The 14,515-nt window shown below is 39.8% G+C and overlaps 1 protein-coding gene across 1 annotated transcript in view; it reads left to right on the top strand.

Annotated features, from left to right (window-relative positions):
- cdh11 (cadherin 11, type 2, OB-cadherin (osteoblast)) overlaps positions 1-14,515 on the top strand; it is an 87,566-nt gene that overhangs the window by 60,432 nt on the left and 12,619 nt on the right. The window contains exons 5-8 of the mRNA XM_035663841.1: positions 700-994; positions 3,338-3,457; positions 5,408-5,575; positions 10,790-10,977. Of these exons, the coding sequence (XP_035519734.1) occupies positions 700-994; positions 3,338-3,457; positions 5,408-5,575; positions 10,790-10,977 (771 nt within the window). The remainder of the gene's footprint in view (positions 1-699; positions 995-3,337; positions 3,458-5,407; positions 5,576-10,789; positions 10,978-14,515) is intronic.

Genomic DNA, 14,515 nt, shown 5'->3' with positions numbered 1-14,515 from the left:
AGAACAACAGTAGCTCACGTATACTTGCCATTTAATTTAGCCAAACTGCCCTCCACTGACAGTCTTTGCTGGGGCATTCAGGGTGACGGCAAATGACTAACTCCAATAGGATTTTAAAGAGCTTTTCCCATTCATCAAGGAGAGACATAGAAAAAAAGAGAGAGGTCATGTTCTTCAAGGGTGAAAATGATTGGTAGTACTCCTCCACAACAACATCACTCAAACTGCGCTGTGGTTTTTCATAACAAACAACAAATAATGTTTACAATGCGTCATATTTCATGGTCTAGAGGTTGTCAAGGAAGAACAAGAGTTTAATTGAATGTTGAACATTCTTCAATTTTCTTTTGACAACGACGTTTTAAATCTCTTACTTATTAGTGTTTGCCTGTCTCACACAGCACATCTACTACCCTGTCTAGATCACCCTTGGAGCTCCTTTAATATAACTTGATAAATAGAAGCATCATGTCACATCTGCCAAGCAGCCAAGTTACAGTATGTTTTCCACTTTTGCCTGTCGACCAGACTACCTGTCTCGCTCTGTAATCACCAGTCTCTTTTTCTCTTTAAGTTCCACACCGTCTGAAATCCAGATGTTGTCAGCCCCAATCATGTCCTGCCTTTGCATATGTATCTGTCTTTGTTTTCTTTCTGGTTTGTCTCACTCTCTCCTTGTCTCCCCCCCCAATAATTCAGCTCCACTCAGACGTAGACTCAGGCGATGGCAACATCAAGTATATCCTGTCCGGTGAAGGTGCCGGAACAATCTTTGTTATCGATGACAAGACCGGCAACATCCATGCCACAAAAACCCTGGATCGCGAGGAGCAGGCCCAGTACACTTTAACAGCCCAGGCCGTGGACAGGGACACTAATAAGCCTCTGGAGCCTCCATCAGAGTTCATAGTGAAAGTTCAGGACATCAACGATAATCCTCCTGAGTTTCTACATGGGCCGTACTATGCCAGGGTGCCTGAGATGTCCAATGTTGGTGAGTAGAAAAATGAAGGTTAAGGGAACAAGAGGGTAGGTCCGGAGCTGGGGTAAAGGCTTAGGTTGAATCCGTAACCCTAAAATGTCTGTGAAAGCGAATAGGAGGGCTACAAAATGGTTTAATTTCTGTTTGATACTATGAAGTGTTGCAGAAGACTAGGGCATCATCTTGGAAGGTGTATAATTGTTAGCTAAGCATTTTAAGTTACAGAGTAATGTCTATCCAAAATGCATACTGTGTGCTTGGGTTACAAGTAGCGAGAGGTGGTAAAAAAGATCCAGTCGGAGATATTTATAATTTTTTGGAACTAAAGCCTACTCCTGTCTAAAGCGAAGGTATATCTGTGACCAGCAGATGTGTTTTCTTTGTACAAATATCAAATATATTTTTATAACAACAGCGATTGAAAAGATATAATCAAATTTGATCATTTTGGTACAGAAAACTCTCCATTGTACATTGACTGATGTTTATTAATGAAGTCACTGATGGAGTTCACCGTCAGTGTTGTTGTCTGCTAAACAGGCTTTTCCATACATTATTAATTATCACTGAAACCTGACCACAGGAAGTGTGACAGAGATGTGAATAACAGACAGTACCATTCGCTGACACATTTAGAAAAAAGCCTGTTTTTTTTTCTCTTTGTAGTGAGAGGGGGGAAAAAAGGAAATATTTAGCATTAGGTTGGCATGGGCAACAGCTTCTACCATCTCCTTAAAGCCTCCTTACTTAGAATTTCTGATCTTGATAGATTTTCTTTCCGAATATTATGTGGTCTTGGAGAGTCTTCAACCCCTTGAGGCTGACCTGAAATGAACCACACTGGCAGTGGTGCTGCCTGACACTCTGAAAGCCAGAGAAATCCCTTCTCTGAATGGACTGGACTTCCAAAGAAAGAACTTCTAAAAGGACTTCTGAATGAGTTCTGTTCGGGCTTTTTTTTACCCATCACTTCTTAAGCTGAAACCTGAATACAGAAGTCTGGCGGGGGAGGGGGCTGCCGGTTGCCATCATGCTCAACCACAAAAGTGGAACAGAAAGAAAAGCTGCAATTTGACTAACTAGGTCCATGTTCCCTCATGGATGTCAAAATTAGAACAGATAGAGAAGGCAGTCTCTTTCAAATTAACATTCTTGGTAATTTACCCTGTACACTTAAGGTAGCTGCCACATTGAGACCAGGGTTGAATGAAACTTGATTACAGTTGTATACCCAACGGACTTTCAATAGAGTAGGATAGAGATGCTCATGTAGCTGCAACTGAAAACTGAAACAGCCGAACAGCATATGGAAACAAAAAATAGTTGAACCAACAAAAACAAAAACATTATTTATGTGAAGCACCCAAAAGGCCCCAACCAATATTGTACAGTCTCTAAGACTCAAAGACAAAGACTAAACCTGCAGTTACAACTTGTGCCACCTAAAGGCTAGGAATGTAACAGCTCATATATCTGAGTCTCATTGTGGCTCCTCCATCCTCAGAGACTGTCCTTCTGGTTGCTTTATATCAAAGAGGTGGTTCTAATCAGATTTTATATGTCCAAAGAAAGTTCTGACTTTGATGGTCTTATGCCTGAAAAAGATTAAGTCTTAGTAAAAGAAAAAACTTAATAATTTACTTAATTAATTTACAAAATCTTCAAAAGTTTACATGTGGTAGTATTTTACAGTTACAAGCTGAAATGTCATTTCCTTTCAAATAGGTAGTGCAGTTTGGCAGTTATAGAATCGGTCTAACAAGAACCACACAGCAGAGAAGTCATTTTGTGAATTTTTTTAGAGAGTTAGTTTTAAGGGTTGTGTCACATCTGAAAAATGAAATTTCTTTATGCAAAGCTAATAGAATGTATTTCACACTTGTGCAAATTTAATTTATTTGGCCTATTTGCTCAGCTTAACTGTGTCAAGTTCAGTTAGCTGAGATTTAGGGGAAGTAAATTGCTGTTGTCGGGTATAAACAGCCCATTTTCGAACTGCCTCGTTTCTGAACTTGACAACCATCAATTTTTCTTTTTATCTGATGGATTTTGAAAGATTTTCATAAATCCAAAGGAAATATAATGTTTTATTTAAAACATGAATATCATCCAAAGTGGAGAGTAGTTGTTTCCACCTGACAATGATGAAATGCAGACAAATAATAGCGGAGACCAGCCTCCCAGGTGCAGTTCAGCTGCAGCGTCTGAGAGAAGAGGACGAGTGCTTTTCACTTTCTCCATCCAGCCGGTGCAGGCAGGCGAATTGGCACACACTCAATAAGTTTGTTTTTCAAACCATTCTTGAACCCAATCACAGATAGAGTCATCTCCTGACTTGTCGTGTCTGTCCTGTAGGTACGTCCGTGATGCAGGTGACAGCGACAGATGCTGATGACCCCACCTACGGGAACAGTGCCAGGCTGGTGTACAGCATACTGCAAGGACAACCGTATTTCTCTGTGGAGCCTCAGACAGGTGAGGCTGAAAACGGAACCCTGCCATGGGTCCACAGACATCTGCACCTCAACCACATACAGGCTCAGTGAAAAGATTACAAATTTATTACATGCAATACAGCAAGTACCATTAAACCTCCACACTCTGGTAAGTACATGCTGAGGTAGCCAGATAGAGATGCTATACAGTGCCTTCACAATCAGGGAGACAAGTCACAAGTGCATATCTCAGTTTTTAGCAGCTACTAATTATCTACACTACAATAGCTTGTTCGTGCAGTCAAGCACTTCTCTGCAGTTGACTCTATACAGTTCTTTGGATTCAACTTCAGTTAGTAACTCAAGGTGATCAGTACAATTAATATAATCAGTTCTCACAGTTGATACTCTTCACATCTTGATATTGATATGTGATGATATTCTGTATCTTTTTTGCAACTGACAAATTCAGCTATGAATACATTTGCAGCTCAAAATGACCTGGGAAGATACAAAAAAGATACAGTCAACAAATTTTAGTCCTAAAATCTTTAAGTCTTAGTCATTATTAGAGATATTGAAGTATTTAACAAAAGAAGACCAAACATTGTAGACAACAAGCTTATAAAGGCACCTAGTGGAAACTGACCAAACAGAAAACCAGTTTCTTTCTGCAGTATTTTTTACCATCTACCACTCTTAATGTAAAAAGCTAAGGACTCACTGCTGAAGGGATCATGTAACAGCACGTCCTTTCCACTGAAATTGGTGAGGAAAAGAAGGCCCTGCTTTAAAAAAGAGGTCCCCAGAGGACATTCAGCCTGGTCTCTGCAGAGCCAAGGCCTAATATTTAGGTTTGCATTGAAAGAAGAAATTGGATGTGAGGAGAGAGGTTAGGGCAGACATGGAGCTATGTTGGGTCAGGGAGGGTGAAGAAGAACAGAAAAAGAAAGGTTAGGACAGAGAAGTAGAGAGAAATTGGTTTAGAGAGAGTGAGTCCATGGAAAGAGAGTGGTTAGGGCACAGAGAGGGAGAGAGATTTGGGCAGAGTAAATCTAGCTAATCAAACCAGTGTTGGGTATTTGACTGGCTCAAATCCATAGCTCACATTTCTAATTGGTTTGGAGATTATCAGCTTTTCATGCTGTCACACACACACACACACACACACACACACTATATGCACATACTTGGCATAATATGACAGTAAAAGTAGCCTCAACTCCCAGACACTGCAGCTTGACATGTGGAGAAAGAAGAGAGATGGAAAAAGAGCAGTCAGTGATGAATTAAACAGATAGAAAATATTACTAGGGCTTGAAATGGAGAAAAATAAGACTTCACACATGTTTAACTGTTCTCATTAATGTGAACGATGAGTGATGATGTGTTTTCTTGCAAAATGAATTATCTTGAAATTAATTACAACCTCTCTAACAAAAGTAAATCACATTGTAACATTTTGCTAACCAACTGGTTCTGTTTTTCAAGCAAGAGTTTTTGAAAAATAATAGTATTTGTCATTTGCATACATTACTTGCACAGAAATGTACACTTTTAGGCAAACATATTTATAGACCCAGGTACAAATTAGTATGTATTTAGTGTAGTATTTAATCTTACCCCCATGCTGCAACAGGGAAAAAAATTAATCTGGGTATTAAAGTCCACATGAAACGGGAAGCTGACTGTTATTTCCTTCTGCATATTTATGTCGTTTCTGTAAAAACAGGCAACGTGCTTTTGTACAATAATCACACTCAGCATAGCAAAGCCATGCTGTTGCTAGTCAATGAATCTTTGCTCCGTGTCAAAAAAGCTTAATATTGATTAGTGTGTGGATATTATGATATTATTGGTAGAAACTGGTAAAAACATTGGCATACATTGTTAAATAGGTGTACAATATGACCTCAGGATGCAACTTAAAGGGTCAAAAACACATCTTTCATCTGTTCTGGACTTTAATTTGGTGTCAACATCTGTCCAGGTATAATTCGTACCGCCTTGCCAAACATGGACCGTGAGGCCCGCCAGGAGTATGATGTCGTCATCCAGGCTAAAGACATGGGTGGTCACATGGGTGGGCTGTCAGGGACCACCGAGGTTAAAATCACCCTCACAGATGTCAACGACAACCCTCCAAAGTTCCCACAGAGTAAGTACAAACACCTTCTGTATCTGGCTGTCTGTCCATCGACCACATGACTGTATGTAATTTTCCTCTGGTGTGACATTTCCTTAGAGGTGTGAAAGTGTTACCAAACGGCACATCAGCCACATGACAGTCTGTGTGTACTTCCATCCCGCAGCTGCCGATCTGTGCATGTGGGTTATGCCAATCCACAAACACGTGTGTACATCATTTCGCCTGTACAGTATGCACGTGTGTGCGCGTGTAGCAATTTAGAACCTGGGGGAGTCTCTGTAGGAGGGAGGCACAAAAGATAACTTGAGAAATCAATTATTAAAGGTTCTTTACTGGCCCCCTGCATTGTCCTCGGGCATCTATCTGTGTGCATGAGTGTGTGTCTGTGAGTGTTTGTGCATGTTTAAATCTCTCTTTGGAAAATCTGTTGAATTACTGATTTGCTGAGCCATAACAAACTAGTGAAATATTTGACTGAAGAGCTGTTGATTTGATGTTTAAAAAGGAAAAGAGACAGAAACATAATAGAAAACTTCTATTTACTTTACTTTATTTTTTATTTATTATTATTTTATTCTGCAGGTATTACTCTGAAGTAGTCTTGCATTCTTACATGACTATAAAAATACAAATATGATTCATCCTCCGGTAATGCTGGGATTAGCAACCTTGACAATGATGCAGTCAAGTAAACAAACAGAAGTTTTCTGATTGGACTGTCAGACTTGAAGAAACAAACAACAGGAGGGAAACTGTGTCCTTTCTCTGTGACTTTTTGTTTTGGTTTGTTTGTTTCTTTGTTTATTTGTCATTCATGGTGGTTTATAGATAGTAAATATGCCTGTGTATTGTTTATGCTCACCCAAAGATTCAATGTTTCTGGTTCACCTGTTAGAATAAGGACCAATCTAAACCCCAGCAATGATAAGCACCACTGTACTCCCCAGTCTACCACTATATCCACACCCGCTTTCTCTGTACCTGTGTCCATCTTCTCTTTCACCCTGTCTTAAAGTTTCTTTCAGCCTCTCTGCCCTTTTTTTTCCTTTTCATTTTTTCGCATTCTCTCCTCCTGTAGCTCTGAGCAGAGCAACTCCTGGCAGAGATTCAGTAGAGTAGCTGCTAGAATTGAGAATGGAGAGAAGAAGAGACGAGGGCTCAGGATTTAGCCCGTGGAGAAGCTGAATACGCAAGAAAAGAGAGAGAGACACGAGCAGAAGCAGTGATGGAGGGAATGTAAAAGACTGAGACTGTCAAAGCCATCACTCCAGTTGCTGTGTATTCCAATAAGCTGACTGTTTTAGCACAAATCCAATTCTGTAGGTCACAATGGACAACAAACTGACAACATTTTGAGGGAGTTTAGAGTGAGAACTTTATGGGCAACAGAGTTTTTCCCCAAAAGATTGTATAGTGTATGTAGTGTATATTTGGAAAAGTTTCCATACTGAGATGTTGACTTTTTACTATTAGTTACACTTGTAAATTTAATACAGCCTAATACAAAAGCTCAGCCACACACTACCTTTAAAAAGATAATGTTTATTATGACTGACACTAAGAGAGGTATAAATAAACATTATCTTCATTAATGTAGAATGTGTGTCTGAGCTGATGTATTAGATCTCATGTGTATGTTTAAGCCAACCGGAGACTAATTTTTTATTTATTTTCAAACCCAGTACGTATCAGGACTAGGGTCAAGGTTCAAATCACAGACGTACTAACATTCAAGTGTTGTTTGCTCCATTGTTCTTGTTAAAATGATTATAATGGAACAGTCATGCAATGGCGAAATACGGAAATACGAATATAAAACGTAGTTAAAATAAGATAACAAAGACAAAATGCAGGTTTTATGAGCAAAGATGATCAGTCATACGTGTCCTCCTCAGTACCTCCTTGCAGTGCTTCTAAATATCAGTTGTGCTTCACTGGCAGTTTACATCTGTGATACAAGACAGGCCATCAAATAGCAATATGTTGTGGTAGTGGGTACCCTTGTTTAAAGAAAAAGTGGGAGCAGAACAAACACCTGCAAGAAAACTCTCCCAGATGGTGTGAATGAGGACAGTGATTACTTATTTAGTAGTTGGGCAGAGTGAGAGAGAGCAGAGAGAGAAAAAAAAATGTGAAATGAGATAAGAAGTCAAGAAGGAGCCAAAGCAAGAAGCAGAAAAAAAGACAAAAGACAAAAATACAACCGATACAAAGAGAGAAAGCGTAAAGAGATAAAAACAGAGAAAGAGATATATGGCACAGTATGAGTCCCTCTCATGTGTTCCAGTTTTTTTTTCAGTTTTTTTTTTTCAGTTTCCATTCAAGCTGCTATATTTTTTTCTCTCGATCCAAGGCTTGATCTCTCTGTTTCACACAGACTATGCGTGCCTGTAATTCTCTCACATTCACTTCATTATCAGGCATCTTTCTTTTGCCACCAAGAAAATCCATCATGGCATAGACAGGAGGAGGAGCAGAACAACAAAGGCAAACAAGTGATTATTCTTCAACCCTCTCTGACTTTATTAGACTGACATGACGGAGATGGTTTGTTAAATACCGTCCTTCAAAGCTGACTCTCTCTCTCATTCTTGTTTAAACATGAACAATGCAGAACAAATCAGAAAAGACATCTGAAGCTGTGAAAGCTAATCTTTTGGTTGATATCTGCAGGATTCCACTTGTACATATCATTTACCCCCAGTGTCGTTTAGGATTGCTATTACAGAACCGTCTATTTTCATCCAGCCAGAATCTATATTAAAAAATCCCTGACATGACTTGAAAAGATTAACATTCTAAAGGCATTACTGTGTCACTACAGGATGTTAAATCTATCTTAAAACTTTCATTTGAAGTTCCTCCCTAGGTTTAGGCATAAATTCGATGTGTTGAAAATGTGTTAAAACAAAGACAACATCATGAGAACATGCAGTGAATGTTCTTATGCACAGAATGATGTATCTACAACTGGATTTGAATATATCTAGCTGGCCCTTTAAGAATACCGTACGCTATGTTGAGTGCAATAAATGGCTACCGTCATCTCATAAGTGAGAAAATTAAAGCATTAAAGCTTAATCCTCCCACTCATGCCAAGTATGGAGAACAAATATGCTCTACATGCTCTCCACAAGTATTTTGTGTGATCAAAAAAACGACAGAGGTTCCCTTAAAGAATCAGTTTAGGGCTGTTAACCACAAAGCATCTGATCGGTCAGTCCACGCCCACCGCTGTAAGACTGATCCACACCACAGACACATATTAGCTCTATGCATGAATAAACAACTCTCCAGTCAACACAAAATAATTGCCAATAAATAAATAAATACATAAATAGCTGTGCAGTTTGTTTTTATATAGAAAAGGGATGCAGGGGTTTGGGGACAGAGGCTATGTGCTTTCTATATTAATGGAGGTGCTGATAACAACACATTGTTCCTAGACTTATGTTAACCAGTCTGCCTGCCAAGTTTAAATGACTAATTCACCACATTCAATATAAAATCCATCTACAATATTGTCTACATGATAACACATCAAAGTCCTGAGTGTGAGTAGTAATAAATTGCAAAGTAATAGAAGGGATTATTGTTGTAATTTCAATAATCACATTAAAATTACTGATCTAAGATATTGTGGCCATTACATGAGTTATATTTATGAGGCTCTTTATTGTTGCTTATATTTAAACTTTGCCAGTTTTATGAGCTTCTCCTTCCAAGACTGGACATCTGTGTGCAAACAGCACAGTCATTTATGTTGGAGTAATGAAAGCAACTAATGACTCCTATATTCTCATATTCTCTCTCTTTCTCAGACAAACTGCTAACATAAAACATTGGTTTTACAAAAAATAAAGAAGTAAAAGTGATTTACGAGTGCATGACTTTACTTTGTTTCAGTAAAGAAACTCTTATTTTCTTTCCAGTCCTAGACTGTAAACGTATACTTCCTGTATGTATCGTGCTTCATTTTAGCCTGCAGCCAGGTATGCCAGGATGTCTGTGTGTGCTGTCATACAATGTTTAACTCCACTTCCAGAAGCCATTGAAGTTAAGCTACTTAGGAAAAGCAAGAATAGAACGACAGGAGAAGAGAGGGAGGAAAAGGGCAAAAGGAGGGCAGGGATGAAATGAGCTTTTAGCCAGAATTGGCAGACAGAGGGGAGAGGGAAGGAGGATGAGGAGGAGGAGAGATAGACATGAGAGAAATAGGGCGGAGAGAGGGAGGAGAGGTGAGGATGAATGGAGAGATTTGGAGGAATGTAGTGGAAAGGGGAGAAGCAAATGAGAGATGGAGAGAGAGGGAAATGTGTTACCCAAAGAGAGTAAAAGGAGAGAAGTTTAAAAAGCACAGACAGAGATAAAGGGAAAAGATGGAGAGGGGGGGATTTGGTCTGAAGGTCTGAAGGAGGTGTGGAGAAAGGTAGAGGGCTGGAGGGTGGGAGCAAGGATTGGGGCTGGATGGATCGAGTCCCGTCAATCGCTCTCCTCTTCCACTCTCAGAAGCCACGCGACCAAATGAATTTCATGATTCACAGGGTTGCCACACCTGGACCACCAGGATAAACACGCTAATAATGTACAACCCCCCAGAACGAGGAGTCCACTCTGTGCTCAATGCCTCAACCACAGAGTAGGGGGAGGGATAAACAAGAATGGGGACAAGATGGAAGGAAGAAAGAGAAAGGGAAAAAAGAGCAATAAGGATGATGGACAGAGGGCAGAGGTGGATTTAATGATAAAATGGACAGCGATAGAAGACAGATGAAGTGGGGAGAAATGGGGTTGGGGAGGAGTGAGGTGATAAGAGAAAAGAGTACCTGGGAGATGAAAGAGGGAAAAGGATAAAAAGAGGAGAGAGAGTAGACATATGGTCCTACTGCTCTCATTCGGCAAGCCAGGTGTCTGCTCCCTCAGACACACACACATACACACACACCTGACACTATAGGGGATATTAATATCCTTTGGGCCATATGAATATCCTTTGGGCCATATGAGACAGATGGTATAGTTCATGTTAATCCCTCCCTGCCCTCCACAGCTGACCCTGCCTCAGATAGTAAACACAGTGGCAGCCAGCCAGGAATTCTCTAAAGACTGTAAAGAGTGTTGAATACAAAAGCAAGCTGTGACCACAAGTTGACACTAACATCACCAACCAAGTAAATTCTCTGCCTTTATGTATTTATTTTATTTTTATTTTTTTCCCCCCAGGTGTATACTCCATGTCTGTATCTGAGGATAAAGTGCCGGGAGAGGAGGTGGGCCGTCTTAAAGCCAAAGACCCAGACCTTGGAGACAACGGACTGGTGAACTACCGCCTAATAGACGGAGATGGACTGAGCATGTTTGAAATGAGCACTGACTCCGAGACCAGAGAGGCTGTTATTAAACTGAAGAAGGTAAGGGATGAAAGAAAGACACTTATAAACTTAGACCTGAAGTAATGTTCTTTTTCTTATGGCCAGTTGCCTCAGAAAAAACAAGCTGTAAACAGTGACATAACATCACATGTTAAGTTGACATGAAAAAACTTGCACACTTTATTGCAATTATGGAGCTCTATTACCATTTATTTAGAATCATGTTTCTGGCCACCACGCAAATATATGTTGTAGCTCTGTATTTGAACAATACAAACTCCTGAGGTGAGTCTTTAGCTGCTAAATGCTCTATTTTGTTCACCAGCAGCCTCACCAGTCTTTAACCATTCTGTCACTCTTTGAGCAGGTAGTGTGTGGTGGTTTTTACAGCTTTTTGTTTAAAAAAAAAAGTAATTTTAATATTCAAGGGCTCACATTGAATTACACTCTAGGACTCGGGTATTTGAAAGAAGAAATATAAAATATTAATTCTTAAAGTCAGAAATCTGGTTTTTATTTGTAGGCCTCATCGCCCTGCACCACATACACAAACGAGTGCTCATGCCCATCCCTATACATTACACTGTTATTAAGGAATATTGATTATATATCCACTTTATGGAAAGGCTAGAAAGGAAGGATAGGGGAAGGAGTGACTTTAGGAGAACAGGAAAGACAGTCAAAGGTAGTAATATCTGTTAGGATGCATCAGTATGTGGGGATACATTAACAGTAAGTATTACCACATAAAAATCCAAATGATAATCTGACAATATGATCCATTTTTATGACAACTGAAGATTTACAATGGAAGGGAAGAAAGTAGAGAGACGCTGGTTGTTATTGCTCTGGTCATGAAAATTTTGTATCGATAACATTTGATTAGTAAAGATGAGACTTTATTCATCCCTGAGGGAGAAGTCACAACTGTTGTAGCAGTTTCTGGTCAGGAACATTGGTCAAAAGCACTATTTGCTGATGGTGGCTGCTTCAACAGCTAGTTCTTATGGAAACGAATGCGTCATCAACCATTTTTTTTCAATTTACCAGCACAGAAATGTAGTTGAGACTGCAGTTTTCCTTGAGACAAAGCCGTTTAGTGTGAGCCTCAGCCAGTCCACATTTCAGTCTGTATCCAGATCTGTGTGTTCATGTCGTGTGTTACAAAAGAAAGAAAGGAGAAAAAAGGACTGACAGAAAGAAAGTATGGCGCAGTAAGGAAAAAGCAAAGGGGAGGTCTTGCTCTGTTCCCTTCCCTGACGACCCTTACACTTTCTTATTATGTTTGATATGAACACTGACTTCCATGCTTGTGTGTGTGAGAGTGAGAGTGCATTAACTTTCATGCTTCCTTAGGCCATAGAGCTCATCTGCACTGTGAATGTAACCCACACGAGCACACATTCACACACACACACACACACACACACACTAACTATAGCGTTCAGTGATCCAGCTCAGCACACACAATTACTTTTTCTCACTCTAATGCACGTACACACACAGAGTCTCTTATTCTCTCAAATTCACACATTCAGTCCCTCCATCTCAAACACACACACACACACACACTGCTCTATCTTCTTTTTCTCTCTCTCTTACACACACGCACGCACACTTTATTGTACTGTATGTGCAGCTGCACGTCAGGATTATGAGCTGAATCTTCCACTGAGCTGTGGTAGCCTGCTTTTCCCTGCCAGGGCGCCCGACCTCTGAGTCTTTTAGTTGAAAAATAATAGCATTTATAGTTGAGCTATCAATGTGTGGGGGAAATGAGAATAAAATCTAAATCACCAAATCAGCCTGTGAAAAAGCTATTGTTGGGTTAGTTATCCTAGAAATAGAAATAGACATTATAGGTTTGTTGGACATTCAACCCACAGAATTGCACAAAGGCACTTATTTTTCTTTCCAGACCATACCCTTATTTGCTGAAAGGTTTGGCATTCACATATGTAATTACAGTATGTGCTAAAGAATGATGGCATTCGCGGCAAGCTGCATTTCCTATCCAGACTGCAATGACGTTGCTCAAAAGAGCAGCCAGCCTTAAGCCACAGCTCGTTTTTACTGATGCTGTGGGAAAATCTCTGTCTGAATCAATCGATACAGGTCTGTTTCATGCTTTTTCTCACAACCGTCGGCATGAGCGATTCCTTTGGAGCTCAGTGCTAGAGCAAGGCATTAAGACTGCCAGGGTTAGGGGCTCTCTTCCCACTGGTGTCACCAGGAGTTGGACTGAACAGGGAAATAAGTGAATGATAATAACAAGTAATGCTCCTTTTTCTTCTCTCAACAAATACAATTTGTGTGCCCTGGAGCAAGGCAGTTAACCCACAGATCAGGCGTCAGCCAACAGTAGAAAACAGTGCGGTTGTACTGGACAGTTTGAACAGATTTAAGGAGGAACTATTAAATAAAATGTAAAAACTGCACATGGGAACAATTAGAATTTGTGGTTTCCAAAGAGGATCCCTCAAAGAAGTTGTTCGAAACCACTAACTAAATGTAGTGATGAGCAAAGCAGGACAGCCCAATCAAAGTAATCAGAGCAACTGATTACACTCAAGTGGGGCACTATGTTTGTGTGTGTGCATGTGTTTGGCCGCAACCCACCCGAAAGCAAAAAAACTTTGCTTGAGAAGTATCAAATGCGTGTGAACACAGTTTATGCTCAACTCAATACAACTAAAACTATACAGGACCATTGACGTCATTGTAAAAACAGTCTGGCACCATACACACTCATACACACACTGACACACATGTAGCATAGCTGAATGCAGGCTTTAGTCTTTCTGGAAATCAGCTGAATAATAAAATCTCAATCTGTTTAATGAAGCACAAGCAGAACCATTTCAAAACATGCAATCATGAGTTTAAGTGCCACAATGGCACAACTAATGACCAAGCTCAACCAACCGTTCAGTTCCTTTAATTTAGCCAGTTCACTTACCTTTTTAACTTAAAATAACTTGTCATTTTATTTTTTATTTTTTTTTTACAATGCAAGGTGGGGGGTTAGGACAAAATTATAGTTTGATGCTGATTTTAAGTCTAGTGTTACTGTGTTTGATAGTCTGAAAGCAAAGCCCCCCGCAGCAGCCGCCGCTAGTGTCCAGGTACAATAAAACTTTAAGTCAACATCTTCAGTTAATTAATTAGCTCTTCTGATAAGTTAGCTTACAGTTTTATAACAGATTTATAACGGATAACAGCACAACAAGAGCAGTGACCAGAGTCAGTGTCTGTCCTCCTCCTCTGGCTCCTTGTCCAGGCAGGAGTGATAAAGCCACTATGGTTACGGGGATGCTCTGCGTCTCTGTTGTACTCAAACTTTGTTATGATTTTCAATGATAGGCATACTAACGTAATAACAAGCTATGTAATAAAAAGGAATGTATTGTACTGTAACTGAATTACATACTGTTTACGGGGAATTATTTCAGTTTGCAAGCAGTTGTTTGGACTCAGTTTTTACAACTGAAATTACATGTTTGTTATTACAGAGATAAAGTACCGAAAAAATGTACCGTTAAGTACCGGTACAGGTATTGATTCAAATGTGAATGGT

Source organism: Morone saxatilis, unplaced genomic scaffold (assembly GCF_004916995.1).
Source record: "Morone saxatilis isolate NCDOM2014 unplaced genomic scaffold, NCSU_SB_2.0 Contig19, whole genome shotgun sequence".
NCBI lineage: Eukaryota > Metazoa > Chordata > Actinopteri > Moronidae > Morone > Morone saxatilis.
Note: the sequence above shows the minus strand (reverse complement) of the source record. Positions and strands in the feature narration are given on the sequence as shown.